This window comes from Pinus tabuliformis, chromosome 6 (assembly GCF_031772625.1).
Source record: "Pinus tabuliformis cultivar Carrire ecotype Pingquan chromosome 6, CPIR1, whole genome shotgun sequence".
In the NCBI taxonomy this organism is placed as follows: Eukaryota; Viridiplantae; Streptophyta; class Pinopsida; order Pinales; family Pinaceae; genus Pinus; species Pinus tabuliformis.
Window position 1 is genome coordinate 201,917,512 of NC_142292.1, and position 16,910 is coordinate 201,934,421.

Below are 16,910 nucleotides of genomic sequence, written 5' to 3' on the forward strand. Positions count from 1 at the left end.
TAAATAAGTCTCTGTATGGGTTAAAACAGTCACCAAGGATGTGGTATCAGAAATTTGATACATTTATACGGGGACTTGGCTTCACCAGAAACAAAGCAGATCACTGCGTGTATTTTAAATTAATTGGTGACCATGTTATTTATCTGGTCTTGTATGTGGATAATATGTTGCTGGTTGGAAATGACAAAGAAATTATCCAGGATTTGAAGACCCAATTGTCCTCCAAATTCGACATGAAAGATCTTGGTGCTGCAAACTATATTTTGGACATGGAAATTAAAAGAGATCGGGCAAAGAGGAAGCTCTGGTTAAACCAGAGGAAGTATGTCGAGACAATACTGCAGAGGTTTAATATGCAGGATAGTAAACCAGTGAAGGTTCCTATTCCTGTAAGTGTGAGGTTATCTGCTGAACAGTGTCCCAAGACACAAGAAGAGGAAGAGGACATGTCCTGTGTTCCATATGCAAGTGCAGTCAGTAGCCTGATGTATGCAATGGTCTGTACTAGACCAGACATTGCACATGCAGTGGGAGTATTGAGCAGGTTTATGTCAAAACCGGGGAAGGAGCATTGGACAACAGTGAAGTGGGTTTTCAAGTATTTGCATGGCACTAGTGATTATGGTTTGTGCTACCAAGGAAGTCCAGGATTGGATAGAATGTTGGATATTCATGGCTTTGTTGATGTAGACTAGGCTGGAGATCTGGATCAGAGAAGATCTACAAGTGGGTATGTGTTTAATCTATTTGGAGGTGCAGTCAGCTGGATGAATAAGAAACAATTTGTAGTGGCACTATCAACTACAGAGGCAGAATACATGGCAGCCACTCATGCAAGCAAAGAAGCAGTTTGGTTGCAGAGATTGTGTTCAAGTATGGGGTTAGTACAAGGAGCTATAAGGATAGATTATGACAACCAAAGTGCAATTTTTTTGGCAAAGAACCCCGCATATCATTCAAAGACAAAGCACATTGATGTTCAGTATCACTTTGTGAGGGATATGATAGAAGACAAAAAGGTGTTGCTGGTAAAGGTGGACACTTTGAAGAATACCGCAGATGCATTGACAAAATCTGTGAGCTCTGAGAAGTTCTCTTGGTGTAGAGAGACAATGGGCATTTCAGGGCTGGAAAAATGACTGAGCTCTCTTGTGGCCCCCTGTGGAAAGAAAACAACAAGTGGGAGAATGTTGGGTTGTGTTATATTCTTTCCATGACTAGCCTACGTAGTTAACTGGGGGGTCCGCCCCCCTTTCATTGCACCGATTGTGTAGCAGGGGGGGTCATAGGGGGTTTGAGGCGTACCCGTAACCCTATGTTAGGTTGGGTGGACCCACCTATGGTTTTGTGCATGATTTTTGCAAATGTTTTGGACGCGATGGTTTTCGGTCCATGGTATTGGACGCGATGGTTTTCGGTCCATGGTATTGGATGCTTCGGCATGTATAAATATGTATTATAACATTGAAAGGAATATAATTAAAAATCAAGCTGGTAGTCCCGGTTTTGAGATCCAGGGGAAAATCTCTGTGTATATGTGTTATGCTCTCGCATTGTTTATTTTCTGTGTTTTAGAATTCGTATGCAGGTAATTTCTATACGGGGTTAAAACCTACAAATATCCAGCAAACAAAAGGCTCCAGACCGTTTGCATGACTGCTACTATGTTGTGAGTTATGATCCTTTTCTCATTCCTCTCCTTCAACTTTCTCCTTTTGGTTTCTTTAGAATTTCAATTCCTTTTGTTACTCCCTTTGAGCTGTCTGTGGCTAAGATTGTCTTGTTCACTACTACCTTTGCAGGATTTAAGGAAAGAGCTGGAATGTCTGAGAGCTTAGGGCTGTCTTCTGCATGTCATTCTTCCTGTGGTCTGCTGGATATGACCATTCCAGATTAGGTCGCATTTTTATTTTTTTTCGAGTCTGCTCTGCTTTCTTCTATGACACTGGTCCTTCCAGAGTTTTGAGGATAAATGTACCAAACTGTTTCTTGGGCGGTTAAATTCAATTATGGTATTTTATTGTTTAATACATGGGGTATTTATTTGAGTTAGCTTTCCTTAATGTGATCATTTGTTAGACATCAATAAATTTTTCTCATTTTCTTATCTTAAATTCTTGCAATGTTTCTGTCTTATTCAAGTGTGTGCTACCTCTTCTACTATTCATCAATATGTAATGAATTATGATATGGTTTGCAGTAACTGTGCATGAATATGGTAAATACCTTCAGTTCATATGGTCATCTCCTCTCATTCTCCATTGGAGAACTTCCCATTTTCTGCTCTTGTTTGATTCTGTTTTCAGCAAACTCCAATTCCAGTCCACTCCTTATGGTTTCCAAATGGCTTTAAAGGATATCATTCTAGACTCTAGAGTGGTAACAGAGGTCTAGAATGCTTCATCTCTTTTATTTTGAGTGCTGCTCGTGTGCATGAGGGAGCACCACCTGTAAAAACGAAGGGGAGATCCCTAGGCCTTCTAGTGTGTTGGCAGTTTTCTGTGTGGCTTTTAGGCACGAGTCATTCATAACTTCTAAAATCAGCCTTGAGAAAATTCCTTTTAACTGCACCTAAATGTAATTCATCATTTACAAATGCAGAGTGATATCAGCATCTAAATGCTATTCATAATTTACAAATTCAGAGTGACATGACTTCTAAAATCATCAACCCTTTCTCTTTGATTTAATTTTCTAGTTGAAGGTGATGGGAGCTGTTTTCCTGCACCAAATCTAGATATTTGTAAGTGGTCATTGAAAAATAAATATCAATCCCACTTTGTTCCTGTTATTGGTTGATAACAGGCACTTTCTGTACCTACAATTGCTGTGATTGAGGGAGCAGCGCTAGGTGGTGGGTTGGAGTTGGCTCTTTCTTGTGACCTACGTGTCTGTGGTAATCTCCTACCATATTCAACATGAACAGCATGAAATTTCTTATGGTTATAGTGGGCATTACAAATTTTGGTGTTTTATGTAATAATCTGTTTTTCAAATCTAAAGTTAACATATAGTTTTCCCTACAATAATACCCAAATGGTTCCAACTGCATAGGAGATGCGGCAACCTTTGGAATGCCAGAGACAGGACTTGCTATCATTCCTGGGTGAGTAGAAAAACTCGTATTTCTAGTGTATTGGTAATACCTTTTTGTTTGAGATCATACTCTGCACAGTGTCAGTTGAAATCTTTAAGAACCTTTCCATCTTCTTATAGTGTCTTTCCCTTCTCTTGTCTGTGCCTATGTCATAAGGTTCGTCGAATTTTAACCTTGAGGTTCGAATTTTGGTGAACCTCATCGAACCTCATAGCCAATGACCAAGTCCATAGATCAAAACTTATAACTTTATGTCACAACTCAAGCTTGTATTTTATCCTTGCAGTTTCCAAGTTTGTGATAGCATATTTTATGTTTATTGATGTTGATTCGTTACTATTTTATCCTATAATTCATTTTAAATTAATATATGTTTATATAAATAGACGAACCTAATAGCGAACCTCATCAAAAAATTCGAACTCAAACCGAATCCAATCATTGTCGAACCCGAACTCGAACTCGAACCATGTGACATTGGTCTGTGCATTGTTTCAAAATGAGTGATGAAACTTCAAAAATTATAAGGAATAAAAAACACAAAGTGCATGAAATTTTATTTATAACTTAATAGACCAATGTTTGCCAACAATAATATGTTTTGCGAAAGATATTTGGTATAAATTATAATTTAAAAAAAACACCTGTAAATTCTAAAAATTCTTCTTTGCCAAGCAACTTCATGAACAAATACAAAAGAAATGCAAAGGTAAACAGTGGCATTGAGATAGGTACTATGATAATAAATGGAAAGTACACCTTAGACAAAGAGCAGATTTTCTCCCACTCTTGTAAAGCGAAAGCATGCAAAAATCATCTCCAGAATAAAAAACGTCATGAGGAGTAAAAAATACAATGTGCATGAACTTTTATTTATAACTTAATAGCCCAATGCTTGCCAACAATAATATGTTTTGCAAAAGATATTTGGTATAAACTGTAAATAAAAAAAAGATCAGTAAATTCTCAAAAATCTTCTTTGACAAGCAACTTCATGAACAAATACAAGAGAAATGCAAAAGTAAACAGTGCATCGTGATTGGTACTATGTAAGATACCCACCACGTGTGTCTTGGAAAATACCCATGAAATTACTAAGTTTGTATGGTTTAGTTTTCTGTGTTATTTTGTCAAATACATGGCAGACACTGTGCTCTAAGTATTTCTTTCACATGTTTAACTAATATTAACACAAAAAATGCCATGCAACATGAAAGAAACACTTGAAAACAAGCTGATATCACGTTGCATTCAATTTAAAGTCATACATACCACTAATAATTGACCATCCAACATTAACAAGAGACTGAGATTAGGAATACCAGTGAACAGTGGAAAAAAGGGATGTATGTAGATCACTGTTGCAACCTCAAAATGCCGCCAGCAATGCAAATAATTCTACCTCAGATATAATGATACAAATGTACTTTCTTTCAGCCTAGAATGCACGAAGATCAGAAAAGGGATATCAACATTAAACCATCAGCTCATATGTCCAGTGTGGTGAAGGAACTCATGGCTCTTCTTAGCACAAATATATATATCCCTTTGAGAGAAGTCTGTTGCTTCCCGCTTGATGCACTATTCAGCTTGTTAGGATGGTGCTTAAATGATTAAATTATTAATATACAGCCAGGAGAAGAGTGCTATCAGTCCAAGATTATGCCCCACCAGTGATGAAGAAATACAACCCAGATTCTAGCAAATGCTCAGCAAGTACGCATTCCCTCTTTCAGAACTTCAACCCAGTGAATAGGAACACAGTTTGGTTCACTTAGAAACATGAAAGGCACCAGAATGTGAAGACTTCGACCCACAACAACAAACAAACGCCTTATCCTCTTGCAAAAGGGAAACTCGACTTGCACAAACTGATACAATATGACCTCTCTTCCACCAATGAACTCGGACCTTCCAGCAAAGATAAGTACGTCCCACTCAGCCAATGCACTTGGTGAGACTCGTCCTTGAATCTTCAGCAAACTCGACATCAAGGAGCAAGCTTTGGCTCAGCCATTCGACCCATATTCTTAGCTTGGAAACTTGCCACCTCCATAAATTCTTCAATCTGTCAAGAGTTATGGAAAACACAAATTTAGAAGATAAAATCAACCAATAAAACCTCGTACCTCCAATATCTTATGCAAATCTTTATTTGCTTTGAATGTCAATAGTGAAAACTGAGTGATTTCACTCTCATCACTAACTAAAGTGTCTAGTTTCAACATCGAAGCAAGCAATGGTGGATAGGGTTTCCAAAACCATAAACTTCTCTCCAAAAAGTCTCCAAGAGATCTTTTTTTCAAGATGAAAGTATATTAGAATGAGAAGAGACTCTTCACTTTTCTTTTTTTATAATTGAGTGGTCACTTTTGCCGCTATTCACCCTTTTAATTTTTTATTAACTTCAGGAGACTTTCACTTTATAAAATTAAAGTGACTTTTTATTAGTCTAGGATATGTCCCATTTTTCACCCTTTAGGCAATTATAAAGTTTTCCTAGGCAAATCGTGTTCCCATTATTAAAACTTTTCCCCACCTTAGCCTACAGGAACTTATTAGGCTAGCGGAACCTTTCTTATTTCTCCTAAGAGGTCAAGGACATTATGGTCCTCCCTGCCCGAGTTTGCTTGCCCTATTCGCAACTTCAACTCTAGATGTTTGAGCACCTATTCGCAACTTCAACTCTAGATGTTTGAGCACCTATTCGCCCTTCCATGTGGCGTCCTCCATAGGTAGATCCTTCCATTTAACTAGGTACTCTCATAGTTTTGTTCCTCAATTTTCACTCCCTTGTTTCTAGAATCTCCTCTGGAACCAAGATTAGCTCTCCTTCCTCATCCAATGGAGGGAGCTCAATGGAGGTGACTACCTGCTTCCCTAAGGCCTTCTTGAGGCACGATACATGAAAGACATTATGAATTTTACATCCTTCAGGAAGCGCAAGTTCATAGGCCACTTCTCCAACTCACCTCACGATTCTGTATGGCCCATAGAACCTGGGCTTTAGCTTTTCTACCCCCTTTATTTTGAGTGATGTTCGTCGATGGGGTTGAAGATGAAGGCATACCATGTCCTCCACCTCAAAAATGCACTCCACCCTGTGCCCATTTGCAATGTTGTGAACATCAGCAAGGGTCCAGAAAACCAAAAAATCGTAAAATCGCGAAAATATCGGTAAAAATTGGCAAACATCGACAAAATTAAGACGACATAAAAATATCTTTAAAAATCGGCAAACATCGGCTAGGACAAAAAATCATGATTTCGAGATAAAATCAGGATGTTATCGAGATGTTCACAACACTGCCTATTTGCATGCACATTTTGATGGTTTTGAGCCATCTGTAGGTTGTCCTTGAGGACTCATAAGATATCTTGGCTCTCCTAAATCCAATCTTTAGCCAAAGGGGCACGACTATCCCCAAATATTTGATCTGCAAATGTTGGGGCATCATAATTGTATAGTGTTTTGAAGGGTGTCATACCAATGGACATGTGGAAAGTGGTGTTGTAGCAATGTTCCCCAAGATGCAACCACTTAACCCATGCCTTTTGTTGGCTAGATACATAATTTCGGAGATAGCCCTCTAGCCACTTGTTGACTATCTCGGTCTAACCATCAGTTTGTGGGTGATAACTAGTGCTCAATGTCAGCTCAGTCCCCACAAGTCTGAATAATTCCTGCCAGAATCTGCCCATAAATCTACTGTCTCTGTCGCTCACTATGGTCTTTGGTAATCCATGCAATCGGAAGACCTCCTTGAAGAATAGTTCGATCACCTGTGATGCTAAATACTTAGATGGTATGGCAAAGAAGTGTGCGAACTTCGGGAGCTGATCCACCACCACATATATGTAATCCTTTCCTTGAACTAGAGGTAGCCTAGTAATAAAGTCCATGGAGATACTCTCGCACTTCTGCTCAGGTACAGGGGATGGTTGTAGCAACCTCGTCGGGTGAGTGTGTTCAACTTTGTTTTGCTTGCAAATGCTACATTCTTTTACAAACCTCAACACATCCATCTTGAGGCCCTTTAAGTGAACCTCTCCCTGATTTGCTGGTAGGTTTTCAGGTACACCGGGTGTCCTAACAAAGGTGAGCTATGAGCTGCCTGCATAACTTTCTCCTGTAGCTGTGATTCTGGTATAAGATAGATCCAATCCTTATAGTAGATGATGTCGTCCACGACTTGGTATTTGTCATCATGTATCAACCCTGTTACCCACCAAAAGTGGGTGACCCCATAGGAGAATTTTTCTCCAAGACATCTCTTCAATTGGCAGCCCCTGTGTAAAGACTGTAAATAATTTTAAAACAACGATTTACTCTGAACAACATATGAAATTTTCAAGAACTTGCTTTAAAATTTAACAAAATTTCATATTTCAAAATTGATTGATTTGATGAGAAGTACTTACCTGGTTTCCTGCGGATGAAGAGGCTTTAGAATTGCTTCAGCTCGCTCATGTTACCAAAAGACCATAACCTCCCAGCCAAACCAAGTACAACCTGGGTACTCAGTCCAGATTGCTTTTCAATTTCTGCAATTTGTTCCCCCGTGCCCAAAAACTACAGAACAAGCAAGGCTCCTTCCCATTGTGCTTCTTCCCACCGTCCTCAAATTCTTCGTTCTTCCTCCTTTCTCCACTCTTTTGTTTTTTTTCCCTGGTTCCGATCCCCCTCAAAAACTCCTTCTACCTCTATATGTATCCTTTTTTGGCGGTGACCGCTCCCTCCACCAGCAAACCCACCGCTTCCATTCGTAGTGACACCTTTTCCCTCTATGTAACGTGAGTCATATTCCTTTAAAGGTGTGGTTATATTATATTTAGGATTTTTGTTTGTTTAATATAAATGCCCTAGGTTCATACTAGGTACTTTATTTTGATTTACTTTATCATTTTAATAATTTATTAATATTCTAGGATATATAATTATATAACCATATTTAAAAATTAACTTAATTTTTACATCTATTTCTTTATAACCCTTTTTACTTTATACTTTTTAAATTTATATCATTGGTATTTGTTCATTAATTATGATGCATTAAGCAATATGCGTGTTGATGGGTGAAGGTAACTTCTATTTGAAGGAGTGTCATGATATTCAACATTTATAGTTAATTTTAGAATATAAATACTAGTGCAGTGCATGCGATACATGCATATGTAGCTATCATATGCATGCTAATATTCTTGCGCTCTCTATATTAAAGATGGGTCATTACATACACCCCTCCTTCAGAAAACTTCATCCCGAAGTTATGGTTTTATCGTATATCAATACTGATTTTAGTGATTAGTACATTCTCGTTAGGGTTGTGTATCGAGGTTAAATTCTTATATAATGTGAGGACACTATAAAATTGGTGTTTTGAATACTTCTAGATTTATAACTTTAATGGTTATGCCTTACTCCAACCAGGTTCCCAAGCTTTTACAAAATCATCCTATCCTTCCAAATCTCTTCTGCTCTCATCCTATCCGTCTTCTACTGGAGTATGTCATGATGTCAGTTATACTGACCTAACCATTCATAAACTCTAAGGATGGCAGCGTCAACTATATCGACCTGATTCCCAGTAGGCATCCGACAGTCATCATCACACGTCTATGGGAGCGTGACTCACACAATCCTCCCATGACTCCAGGTTTCAGAGGATAAACGGTGGGTAACACCTCCACCCCTCCCAGTAGAATCAGGGTTAATACCCTATCATGGAATCTCATTGAGCCTTAATTGTTCTGAAGTTTTTGTCATCACGTGGTCATCTTGGTAATGATATTATCTGCAATCATAAACACTTGTCCATGCATTTATAAAATGTGCATCAACATATTCAAAACAAATAGTTTATGTATAATTCATACATGTTAATTACAGTATAACATACTTGGCCATGTCCTACTCATATCATTAGCTTTCATATTAAAATGTAATCATTCTTTGATTTCTATCTCATCAATCATATTGATATGCATAAATGAAACAAAATTATAATATCTTAATTCTCATCAGAAGCAAAATTACTCAAATATTTAAGCTTTACTCTGATAACTATAATTCAGTAAGATCAATAACATATTCCGTCTTAGTATCCATGTACTAGTGGAATAAAACAGATAACATGTCATAAAAATTCACGTTTATATATGATTATTCCAAAATGGTACCGAGTTTCTGATTTATAGTAAAGTAAATATATACAAAACATGGTTTAAGGTTCTTCAAATTTGACACAAGTTGGGGTAATTTTGACATATGATTTCCGTATCTTCCCAAGTAGCCGATCCAGGACTATATCTGTCCCACTGGACCTTAACTTGGTCTACCAGATGATTCCTGAGCTGTCGAACCCTACGTTCTAGTATACATAATGGTTCGACTGATATGATTCCTTATGTCTCGAACATTCATTGATCTGTATGTTTTTGTTCTAATAACAACCAGCTGGGTTATTATCTTACTTGGTAACAAAATGCATCATGCGGATAGTCATTAGTAAAGATAGACCTCAATTCATTCCTTTTAACAATAACGTTGTTTGTTGTGCTCTTTTATATATATTGTTTGAAATACCTAGATCAAAGCATGGTATGCAACAATATTTGGGGAACATATCTTGTACTCAACATTTCCTCTAACAATAATACACCATACATTGCTTTAAGTTTAAATGGTAGTACTCTTTCAATACCTCGGCCCTATAGGTTGTATTTATGCTCATGGAACCTGTGCTCAAGTTGTATTCATCAATTATAAGGACTGCTAAATTAGGTCTGAATGTTGTCCCAACAATCATTCCTTGAAAAGTTAGTGCAAAATGTCATGCCAAAGTGATAAGCATTGCACATAAATTTCCTTTCTCTGTCCTGAACAACTTGTTTGATGTATAATTTCTGTAGTACCTTAACCCTATTTTTCAAACCTTAAGTAACCTTTTCAATGTCCTAATGTTGTTGGAACACAATCTTAGATACGGTAGTACATTGCCTAAACTCTTGCGTGATGAGGAATCTCAATCAACAATTCCCCCCATCCAGTTGTTCCCTTGCTAATATATCAAGTGAATGATACGTTTCAGCATTCTTTATAGCTGTGGATGGTTTCCCATTGAATCTTTTAATATCCCATTCCATTTTATAATAGCTCCAATACCATAATGCGTCTGGAAAGTGCTGTGCATTATTGAACATTTCGACTTATATTCCGTGTTTCATTCAGTGTTTATTGTGAAGGATTTGTAAATGCACTCAACTGTCTCTGCGGCCGTTTATAATAATACAATCACATTACTTTCCTTTAAATTAGATCAGCGAAATATCAAAAGCAGCTGAAAAACGATAGAAAATCCTATTAGTATCAGCTTTAACAATCCATAACATAGTTTTGAAACTGATCTTTCATTTGTGGTATATGCTTTCATTCCTACATGTTTAACGCTAAACATAGGTGTAATTGTTAGTTTTGGAAGTCCAAGGATATTGTTTGGCAAGTCTTGTAACAATTGAAATCCAAGTTTTGAATATTCTACAAGACCTAGATTTAGAGGAAGTAGTGAACGAATAATAACATTGAAAGAGGGCAGGAACCACAATATTTGAGGTGTCAAATTAGAATATATATATATATATATATATAAGATCTAGGATATGCATAATTATGTTATAATGTATTATTAGAAAACTATATAAAAACTAATGAATTTGAACAAGAATAATTCTTCATTCAAATCAATTATTCTAAAGGTGTATTGAACATAATGATATAGTATATATAAATACATAAAGCGACAAATAACACCTCTATATTACAACTATATCTTTAATGTTAACAATTATCTTATACTTTAGAGTTATAATTACTAAAATATCTTCACACAAATGCTTTAATAGTAAAGTAAATAGTTGAAATAATGTCTTAGATAATTGAATAACTAATTAGATGAAAAAGTCAATGTGCTAACTAAAATGCTTGCAGACCTAGAGTTTACTAATTAGTACGTATGCTAGCATCATCTTGCAGGGTTTCACTTTCAATCTGATGAGGTAAGTGCTCTGCATGTAAATCCATCCTTTTGAATTCATTGGACACCAAAATGGTCAAATAAAATAAGAAAATAACCTGAAAGTATTTCCTGGATATAGGTGTGGTTTGATTCTCTCAAAGAGACTGGATTGTACAGATCCCTGACCTTTTCAGGTTATGGGTACTTTTAATTTTTCTAACCTCGTAACTTACAAACAATTTTCATTACCCTCTGTCTTTGTCCTGCATTATCCTATATCCTCCCAAAGTTTAATGTTTTTCAGCTTGGTTTCTTCCTCCTGAACCATTTTCTTTATTATTGAAAGATTCTTAATTTTCATCAAAATTTTTGGACTTTTAGTGTATTACATTATTGTTTATATTAGTGTATTACATTATTCTTTATATGATTAAGAAAACTTTTGAAAATTTTATCAAAACCTTCAACATTTAAAATTATGATTTTACTGGAAAATGGTAAATGAGATTAAGATCAATATTAAATGAGTTTAAGATCAATATCAATACAAATTAGAATGAAATAAGACTGCCATATGACAACCATAACTTATATATTTTTGTATAATGAGCCTCTATAAGAAGATGATCTGAACAATGCCCGCATCTTAAGTGTAAATAATCTACAAGCCAAAACTTATACTTTAGCTGTTGTTTCCTTCTCAAAGCCCCAATGATTTCTTATGCTGTAGTTACACTTGGATACCATGCTAGTGCAGAAATTTAGCAGCTCATGAATAAGTTTTTTGTTGACCACTGCAATTACTTGTACCCTTGCACCATTATGTGCCTTTAATCTTTTGCAAAACCTTGAGAGAAGTCAAAATATATACCTTATTATTGGCAAAATATATACCTTCCTTGGGATATTGTTCTGCCTTTTTGGTTGGTTAATGTGAAAAACCAACGTAGTTGAGCTGCCATTAAACCAGTTGTGTTGGGCATTTGAAGAAAACAAATATCAGACACTAGTGGAAACCTGTTTTACCACTGCGTCATAAAGTTATACAACACACTGGAGAGGGCATGCTATTGGTTATGATTTGTAATGAAATGAATAGTCAGCATGAAGGTCCAGTGTTTCACGTAAGTTCAAACTCCATTAAGTCAGTTTTATATCATATCATGTTTTTTTTATAGCTTGAACTTAGATTCTAGGACATCTCTTGAGACCATCTAGTTTACTAGCCCTCCAATTAAATGATATTTCTAGTTCACTTTGTTTTGGTAATTAAATAATATTTCTAGCTCACTTCGTTTTAGTTAGTCGTGGTATCCTGACTACTCACATAGGAAAAGAAGAAAACCAATTATGTAATAATTTATTATATTATTAATTTTTGTTATCTAGTTAATTTTGTGACTATGTATAAACAGTTTTAAATCATTAACCTTTTATTTCCATACTATTGGTCTAGTTTCTTGTTGATATACTAACTAGCACAAAAATATATTACTTTTCTTTTTTTTAATTTGAATTAATACTAATTACTAACTATCTAAAAAAATCATCTAAAACCCCACATACTCGTCACGATACTAATCACTATAATCCATATAATTTTTATGGTCTATATGTTCATAATTGTTTTAGAAGGGACCTCGGTTTAGTGCTTGCTTAAAAATTGCGGCCGCCACTGTCTACAAATAGTTACCTAACGTTGAAATTGATCACAGTCCCTGAAAGTTGACAAATGTCAACCGCCACATGTATTTGGGTTGGACGAGCAGAAATGTGTCGAGCCACATGAAGATCATATGGCTATTCATGTGCCACCTCTGTACTTGTAAATTTATTAAAGAAATGTAATATAGTGCCACGGATCCAAACGTCAGGTGGTTTGTCGTAACCACCAGTGAGTAGGCCACCGTAGGTTGAGACTATCGGAGGTTAATACCTGAATTGTAATATATATCCCTCGAGTTATATTAATTGGTGAATATATATATATATATATATATATATATATATATATATATAACAATGTTTAGTTAAGATTGCGTGTTAGGGTTGCGTATCTCTCTTAGGATTTAGGTTGTAGGAAGAATGTAATTGAAGCTGACCAGTGAAATTTTGTATAAAATGTACAGAGGTGGTGCCATCCTTGGCATCTGAAAGTAGACACCGTGGTTAATTCTACCAACGAGAATTTGGATGAGATGCACAGTAGCTCAGGTTTACATGAAGCTGTTGGTCCAGTTCTTACAGATTCTAGGTTTTCGTTGGGCACTTTCATGTCCTTGCAGGTGAATCTACATCAAATTTGGCCATGTCTTCTGAGCATCATATTCTATGCGGTCCCTCTTCTACATGGTTGTTATGGAATTTGTTGAGAATGCTCCTTCTTTGAGTTTCAGCCTTCTTTTTGGGCAATATCTCTGAGCATTCTGAACAATTCGGTTCCAATTCTGATATTTGGTACCTGCGGCCTTGATTTTTCTCTGATGAATGGCATCTAATGCCACTAAATAGGCATTCTATACACATGCTCTGAAGCAAAGATTGAGCAACACGATTTTTCCCAAAGGTCATATTAAAAGAACTAATTTAAAGATTCACGAAGGATAATTGATTTGGATTGATGGGTATAAGGTTAACATGATCATCCGACCTTTCTTTTGAAGCAGATCTGGAATTGTTTGTGACTTCCTCGCAAGTATGTTGAGCACTGATCAACCTTAATTTATAAACCCTATGTCTGAGGCATTTATTTATTTATTTATATTATTTTTTTGTTTTGGCTGCTAATATTCACATATATTCTCCTTGAAACAGTCATCCAAGTTCAAGAATCAAACCAACGAAGTTCTAAAGTGATTTACTACAGTTTCGACCCTTGTATTAGGGAAACTCTTGAAGCAATACCGTAATTGTCTAGGGCTCAAATTCAAGGACCATCAGAGGACAAAAGGCATGATAAATCAGAATGTTAGAGCAAGCTGGTTCAAAGAAGTAACATGAATAGATTTCCCTCTAAATTCCTGAAGCCGCTGGGCACCATCTAAAGGTTCTTGGCCCCATACTCCGCGACTTGATTAACTTCTTCCTTCTCTGCAGCAGACCATAATTGACTTGAGGAACTCGCATGGACAGATCTTGAGATTGATCTTGCAAAATCACTTGAATTTGCTTACTGTTCTGTCCAGCTAGAGCTCACTGTTAATGAAAACTTAAGAGAATTTGTGGCAGTTATTCTAGTGTCCTTCCATTGGCCTGGTTGTTGGACAGGGACAACTAAAGTCACCAATGGTTTTGATTAAGCATGGGCTACAGTAGTTACTTCTAGGGCCTATAAGATCCCAAGGGTTTGAAAACTGGCTCTAATACCAAATGTAAAGACTGTAAATAATTTTAAAACAATGATTTACTCTGAACAACATATGAAATTTTCAAGAACCTGCTTTAAAATTTAACAAAATTTCATATTTCAAAATTGATTGATTTGATGAGAAGTACTTACCTGGTTTCCTGCGGATGAAGAGGCTTCAGAATTGCTTCAGCTCACTCCCGTTACCAAAAGACCATAACCTCCCAGCGAAACCAAGTACAACTTGGGTACTCAATCCAGATTGCTTTACAATTTCTGCAATTTGTTCCCCCGTGCCCAAAAATTTCAGAACAAGCAAGGCTCCTTCCCACTGTGCTTCTTCCCACCATCCTCAAATTCTTTGTTCTTCCTCCTTTCTCCACTCTTTTGTTTTTTTTTCCCCGGTTCCGATTCCCCTCAAAAACTACTTCTACCTCTATATGTATCCTTCCTTGGCGGTGACTGCTCCCTCCACCAGCGAACCCACCACTTTATTTGTAGTGACACCTTTTCCCTCTGTGTAACATGAGTCATATTCCTTTAAAGGTGTGGTTATATTATATTTAGGATTTTTGTTTGTTTAATATAAATGCCCTAGGTTCATACTAGGTACTTTATTTTGATTTACTTTATCATTTTAATAATTTATTAATACTCTGGGATATATAATTATATAACCATATTTAAAAATTAACTTAATTTTACATCTATTTCTTTATAACCCTTTTTACTTTATACTTTTTAAATTTATATCATTGGTATTTGTTCATTAATAATGATGCATTAAGCAATATGCGTGTTGATGGGTGAAGGTAACTTCAATTTGAAGGAGTGTCATGATATTCAACATTTATAGTTAATTTTAGAATATAAATACTAGTGCAGTGCATGCGATACATACATATGTAGCTATCATATGCATGCATCGTATGCATGCTAATATTCTTGCGCTCTCTATATTAAAGATGGGTCATTACACCCTGATAGGCACCGATGTAGTAGATGTATTGTGCCATTTGTGTTAGTTTTTATAGCATCAAATGGTGTTCTAGTCTCAAACTTTGCGGAGAGGCTAAAACACATGAGATCTCCAAAACCCAAAAATCGTTTCTGGATATTCCACTTAGAGATAGCTCAATTAAATTAATTGGTCGATAATTAAAAAATGCGTAAGTCTAACTTAAGGAAATCGATTAATTAATAGGAATTAATTGAGAAATGTGAGAATTCTCTACAAACTCACATGGATCGACCTAAAGATGATCTCAGCCATCGATGAGAATTTAATCGTGGCTGTTGGTGGTCCAACTAGAGATTCTAAGAGGAGGTCGATGGGGTTGGAGATAAACACACAGGAAGAGCGAATTTCCTTGGTAGATTGATTTTCCAGAGAGCAACATTCAGCTGGAAGAAATTGAGCCAGAAGGAAGCACGATCTAGAGGGAGATTAGTAGCAGATTTTCGGAGGAGGATTCCAAATGTGGTAGAGTTAGTTGAGAGGAGGATGAGTTTTCCTCAGGAAGCTGCTCAAGGACTACGCAGGAGGGCTTCAAAGTAGAGTTCGATTCTACTAGAGTAGTAGTCGATTTTGTTGCTGAAGGTCGGGATAAATTACAGGAGGCCAAGCAAGTCATTTCTCGGGGTAGAGACAGGAAGAGTTGCAGGATTCAATGTGTTCTAGAGGCAATGCAAATTAGCCTGCACAGAAGAAGGCGTAGGGACATTTTGCCAATATTTCTTTCAGATTGGATTGCTAGATTGTACTCAAAATTTCTGCCACTGCATAATAATAAAACCCTCATTTGCTGCATTGGTTTTTCCCACATTGGGTTTTTCTGGGGACAATTGTCCAAAAATAATTGTGTCAATTTTTTAGTGTGTGTGCGCTACTATTTTCTCAGTTTATAGTTTATTTTCCACAACATTTTATTTGTGAAGAAATTGCAGTGTGAATTATTCGTTATTTTTTCAATAACAAAATAAACTGAATAATAATTTTATTAGTTAGAAAAATAATTTCCAATTGCTGCATTTCAAGCGAATTTTCACAATTTTATCTTCGCTCCTTGAACTAGTCATACGTCTCCTCACCCATCTGTTGAGAGCATATGTTTGAAGGTGGGAAATCTGATCATAAAGGTATGCTTTTCATTGTGCAATTGGGTGCTTGTGCTTGTTTTTCCTTGGGCATATTGGGCATGGATTATTGGGTGACTAGGAAGAAGGAGGGGTTTTGACTGTAGTTTTGTTCCCTCACCTTAAATGGGGGGTTAATCTTTAATCCTAGTCTCATGGGATCTCCCCTATTGGCTTATGGCATCAGAAAAGACACTACTTGGGAAACCTTGATTTTGGTAGCACGGTCTCGTATTTCATCGTCTTCCCTCTTTGGGTCCACAAGGCACTGGATTCCTTTGTCCACATGTTTGGGTCGGGCCTGGAAATGTTGTCT

General features: G+C 36.5%; 1 protein-coding gene across 2 annotated transcripts in view; it reads left to right on the forward strand.

Moving 5' to 3' along the window:
* The window catches only part of LOC149258158 (ATP-dependent caseinolytic (Clp) protease/crotonase family protein), a 193,187-nt gene that overhangs the window by 76,788 nt on the left and 99,489 nt on the right, over positions 1–16,910 (forward strand). The window contains exons 4-5 of one of the 2 annotated variants that reach the window (XM_089414863.1): positions 2,806–2,896; positions 3,055–3,106. In XM_089414863.1, coding sequence (XP_089270989.1) covers positions 2,806–2,896; positions 3,055–3,106 — 143 coding nt within the window. The remainder of the gene's footprint in view (positions 1–2,805; positions 2,897–3,054; positions 3,107–16,910) is intronic. The other variant, XM_089414866.1, reaches the window with a different exon arrangement.